At 40.8% G+C, this 5045-nt stretch overlaps 1 protein-coding gene across 2 annotated transcripts; it reads right to left on the bottom strand.

The window, feature by feature from the left end:
* Window positions 1-926: 926 nt before the first annotated feature.
* Window positions 927-4936, bottom strand: tmem183a (transmembrane protein 183A). Of its 2 annotated transcripts, none has more exons than XM_089011272.1 (8): window positions 4729-4936; window positions 4285-4374; window positions 4034-4204; window positions 3800-3959; window positions 3457-3637; window positions 3025-3105; window positions 2013-2168; window positions 927-1817 (listed from the first exon to the last, which is right to left on the bottom strand). In XM_089011272.1, the coding sequence occupies exons 1-8, from the start codon at window positions 4790-4792 to the stop codon at window positions 1638-1640; spliced, it is 1083 nt and encodes a 360-aa protein (XP_088867398.1). In that variant the 5' UTR covers window positions 4793-4936; the 3' UTR covers window positions 927-1637. The 2 variants fall into 2 exon arrangements, with proteins under 2 accessions (XP_088867398.1, XP_088867400.1); XM_089011274.1 differs by having other exon boundaries at window positions 4034-4180.
* Window positions 4937-5045: the final 109 nt, after the last annotated feature.

Here is a 5045-nt window from a genome sequence, read left to right as displayed (position 1 = left end):
CTGTCCCGTCACCACTGGCATCGGGCGCAGGGGCTTGTGGGTAATGTAGTTCTCGCGCCCAAGCAGCCGGAACTATTATTAGACAGTGACACGAGAATTGTCAACGGAGGGAGGGAACAGGTCACAAAACAAGACCAAAAGCAAAGAGGCGACTTTGTTTATTTATAGCTGCAATTTTAGACGCTGCCAATGTTATGTAATCAAGACTGTTCTATTCGTCTTTCTAAAAACTGATGCGGGCCCTGTTAGGACGAATGTTCCCTCACAGATTTTATAACTGTACTGTAGGATCTTGATGATACTGAATGATTTACATCAGTTTGAATCAGTTCGTAAATTGTCGTTGTTTAGTGGTCAAAAAAAGTGTAATCGTATACAGGACACCATTGTTATAAGGTTTGGGGTCTGGTCACACTGACAATTTCGTGATTTGAATGAAATATGTGCGTATTTAAATATGTATATTTATCCCATAATCGCCCTTTCTTTGTGTGTGTATGCTCGACATACATGTGTGCACGTGTATTGTATGCGTTTATTGAATTTGGTAGACATACAGTTCTAATTGTTTTATGTATAGTTATTTCAAAACGCTGATCATTAAGGTTGATAAGCTTTTCAAATCTACAAGTATTGTAGTGTGGTATATGCACTATATAGAAACATGTTTCAACAGTCCACTGTGTTAACTCATATTGGGTAAAGCACATATTGTACCGATAACCAATAGGTGTGTGTCTGCTCGGAAATGAAAATATTCTCTTCTTCCCACTCGTTTTCAACCAAGTCTGAATGTTGATTGTTTTCATTGACTGAAATGAAGAAATAAATGAAATGAAAATGTTCTGGAAATCAGATGTGATCACAATACCACGTGTCACCACAAGAGGGAGGTGTATTGCAAATGATCGACTGTCACAATGGCATTTAAAGGGGCATTTTCCTTTTTATTCATTTCGAGACAATCAACGTGAAAACACTCAATTTTCATCTACCAAACGTTTGATGTACGAGTCTTTACAGCACATTATCGGATGAAGAGATTCCATGTTTTATTGAAGCTGCTATTCTAATTCAGATAGAAGCATATTCTGAAGTAGCGTCTTCCTTCCATTGCACATTATGATTAAGTACAGCGGGGCCATGTATGATTTAACATTCAATATGCTTAACACAAGGGCAGTTATAACAGAGGTGGAAGGGGGAATTAAATTCACACAAAGTCCTTTTGGTGTGTCTGTCTCAAGAAGCCAAGAAACAGGAGACATTGTGACTATGTCAGATTAAATTAAATTATCAAATCACCAACATATTATTACAATGAAGATGTGCATGGGGTCTGTTTTTATGTTTAATTTTTCGTGTGTGTATACATTAACATAACAGAATTTCACTGGAGCTGTAATCAAGTGGCCATGTATTGTGATTAATTTTGTAAAAACGGCGAAAGCAGGCAGGGAGGGAGGGAGTTACTTTGCATCCCTTTCACGTTATCTTTTGTGGCTTTCTGTGCGACCCAATAAAGGTCTATTTAAAGTGAGTTTTGGAAAGGCCATCTTTATCGACCGATAAATGATCACCCACGTCCCGTCTAAGTCAGAAATTTGGAAATAAATTTCACTTAAGCGAGGTGAGGATTACTGGGACAAAGGGTACTGCGGATGCCACCAGTCCACCAGTCTCACACTGTGTACAGGATCCAGGACAACCTGTGTGCCGCCATGATCGCCTCTTTTCTTCCCTCTTTGGATCGGCGAGTCCTGGAACACGAGACGAACGCGGTGATGGCGCATGTCCGTGCTGACGTTGATGTTGAACTACAACGACAGCACAGAGAGGAATGACCATTAAAGGCGATGGAGGAAAAAGAAACAATGATAAATGATCAAGATAATTTTTTATGTTGGGGGAGTGGTAACATCTTCCAATGTTTCTTCAGTGGTCGCCTTTAAAATGGCAAATGCAAAATATAAATATTACAGTGAGTATAAAAAAAAAGGGTTCAAACCGACCAGAGAAAGCGTCATGCCCATGACAACAGGGGTGAAGATGAAGTTGAACGTTGACACTTGAAGCATGTAACAGTCCGAGTCCGAATTTGTGTGGACCTCTTCATACTGTTTGGGTAGACGCAAGGACTTTGCATGTCCGTTCTTTGTGTTTCCCTGCTGTGGGAGCAAAAGCGAATATCAGGTTAACTGTTAAAGGACAACCGACGTCACTTTGTTTCTTAACTGACATCAGAAAAACGTTTTATAGCATCTAAAATACCCAAATGATATTTTTATTCAAATGCAAAACACCAATAAAAATGACTTAAAGTGTCCAAAATCTGCAAAAAAATTGAGCTGCGAATTGAGCATTTTCAGAAAGTCCCGCCCCCAGTTCGTGACGTCACGCCAAGACCTCTTGCATTGCTGGAGAATCAAAACAATGGCTTCAGATTCGGCGAATATGCTTTCTTGTTACACATCCAGTGATGAATATGATTCAAATAGTTCTGAAGAGGAAAGCATACATGTTTGCAATTGATTAAAGAATTTATTCCGTGCCATTTAAAGGGGAAATGTCTCACAGAAAAAGAGGCACAAAATGGCGACCTCCTGTGGCCACTTCCGTTTCCATGGGCTGATAAATTCCTTATATGGAGCTTGGACGCCCTCTTCTGGCGGCTTTTGGGTGCAACACGAGGTCCCCAGACCAAACAAGTACAGCAAAATACATTGACGTGATGGAAGGACCACTACAATGCATCTTTTTTTCGGTCAGGGGCGTTCCTTTAGTGACGTCATGTACGGACTCGTCACCAACTCAAAAACAAGACTTCCTGAATATTCAGCGCGAGTCTTAAAACGTAAAATATAGCTGTATGCGGTGGAATCTTTGTAAAATACGCTCAGTAGAAGCGTCAGTTGAAGCCATTTTACAAATTATGTACACAACTTGTCCGGAGACGTCGGTTGTCCTTTAAGCATCAGGTTAACTGTTAAGCATCAGTGTGTCATTTTGGAAAAAGACAATTACCTCCTTTAAAAGCTTGAAGTTGAACTCCCACAATCCTTCTGGTCGAGTGCCAGTCACCTTTTTTATCCAGAACAATAAACACTGCAGAAGAAAACAGTCATTCACTTTATAATGAGATACTGTCCATGCAAAGCCAACACCTCAGAAAACAATGTTGCTCGGATTGACACCTCTAAATCTCCCGCCATGCATAAAGCCTTGTGAGACCTCAACTTCAGCACAGTGAGTTCCTGAAAAGACATACTGCACGAGTGCTTGCTTTTGTAACTCAATGTGAATCAGTCCTGGCTACAGTTATATCGGGCAAGATGGTGCAAGCTGACAACAGATGATTTCTATTGTAAGCGACTGAGCAGGAGGAAAAAAAAAATTCCAGTTGAACTATAAACAGAAACTGATCGTGTCTGAGAGCATGGTGGAAGGGTAGTTCACCTTGGAATTGAGCAACGTTGTAGGTGTAGATTCTGGCATGATTGGAATTTTGGAAACACGTGAGCTGAACGGCTCGTATAAATGGAAAAGGGAGCGAATCACACGGGCCCTTAGACTGCACATCCTGTCAATGCAATCAGGCTGGAGACGAAATGGCAGGTCAACATCCATCCGGTAATGCCTTTGCATAGGAGAAATGATGGGAGAGAGTTTTAAAAAAAAAAAATCTGGTATGTTATATTAGAACCGCAATGCAACCACTATTTTGGAAAAACAGTTTGGGCCAACTTCAATAACAATCAGCCACTTTAAACAGGGAATGTGACATGTAAATTATCGTCACCTCCTGTATAGCCTGCTCCAAAAAACTGCAGTGCATGTGACCATCCATGCATTTCGACAGATGAGTGAGAATTTGCAAACGTCTTCCGGTCGAATATAAGAAGAAAGCACAAGCCAGATATCCACTGGATACTCCTGCCCGTCACTGCTCGCACTGCTCTCTAGAATGACACATTACATTTATTTAAAACAAAGATAAACTCCCTTTACCTTCATAAAAGTTGCCATATCATACCCTTTCTCCTCTTGTTTTTCTTCTTGTGGATCACTTTAGTTTCACCGTCACCATCTTCTTCTGCGTCAAAGTCATCGCTGCTGTCCAAACCATCTATTTTGACAGTCTCGGCAGAGGACAGAAAATCTTCTACGGTACCCTGAGATGCTTCCAGACCACATAATAATTTGACTGAAAGGTAAAATGCTCAAGCTGATCAGTTCAGACACAAAACCTAAAGAAATTGTGTGCAGAAGTCATTGTTGAATTACCTTCTTTTTCAACTGCATTTGCAACAGCTTTTTTCACCCTACCAGACTTCACAACTGCTGGATCGGCATCAGCGTAATCAGCCACAGTCACTAAAGTGCAAAAAAGTGCATGGTCATGCAGCCTTTTTCTTTAAGATAAGATGCACACAAGACCTCTGGTTTATATTTAACACGCGAGCTATTTGAAATCTAGAGCAATGTGAAAGCGTTTTGGTATACAGGTATATTATTAAGTGATTAATTTATGGTGTTAGAAAATACATTTTGGAAGACTTCATCAAAACAAGCATTAAAGATTTTGTAAACATGTAATATAAACACTGTAGTAAATTAACCTGCAGGGCACGTAAATACGTCACGCCATGATTTCTATATGAACCACGGTTGTTGCAGTGGAACAGCTAGCTTGTTGGCTAATGAAAAGTCAACACAAACTCGACCGACCTGATTCCGAGCAAACGTCCCCAGCCCGAAATTTCAGCCGTTTTCGGTTCCCTTTCTTGGGCATGTCGACACTACTGTTATGTGGACACTTAACGTGGCTGTGAATCGAGCCATGGCTCTATGGCAAGCCAGGATTCAGAAAAAGGAAAAAGAATGAGAGAGATATTGAAAATTACACCGCCAGGATCTTCAGCCATCATGGAATGACGTTTGGCTAATATCGCGAGAGGAGAGTTGTCTAAATCAGGAAGTAGGGCTGATCGGATTTGTACATGAATGGACCACCGTTGGGCATTTCGCGACTGAAGTCAGGGTGT

The sequence above is a fragment of the Hippocampus bargibanti genome, linkage group LG12 (assembly GCF_051943395.1).
Source record: "Hippocampus bargibanti isolate YZ-2025 linkage group LG12, ASM5194339v1, whole genome shotgun sequence".
Classification (NCBI taxonomy): domain Eukaryota; kingdom Metazoa; phylum Chordata; class Actinopteri; order Syngnathiformes; family Syngnathidae; genus Hippocampus; species Hippocampus bargibanti.
The sequence above is the reverse complement of the archived record's forward strand: the minus strand, read 5'-3'. Positions and strand labels throughout refer to the sequence as shown.

What these genes read in the sequence shown, in the direction of transcription:
- tmem183a (XM_089011272.1), bottom strand. Translation starts at nt 4,792, where the DNA reads ATGCCCAAGAAAGGGAACCGAAAACGGCTGAAATTTCGGGCTGGGGAC. An exon ending in GGACGTTTGCTCGGAATCAG is followed by an intron (nt 4,375 to 4,728) that starts GTCGGTCGAGTT and finishes TTTGCACTTTAG; the next exon opens with TGACTGTGGCTGATTACGCT. An exon ending in ACTTCAAGCTTTTAAAGGAG is followed by an intron (nt 2,169 to 3,024) that starts GTAATTGTCTTT and finishes TTGCTCCCACAG; the next exon opens with CAGGGAAACACAAAGAACGG.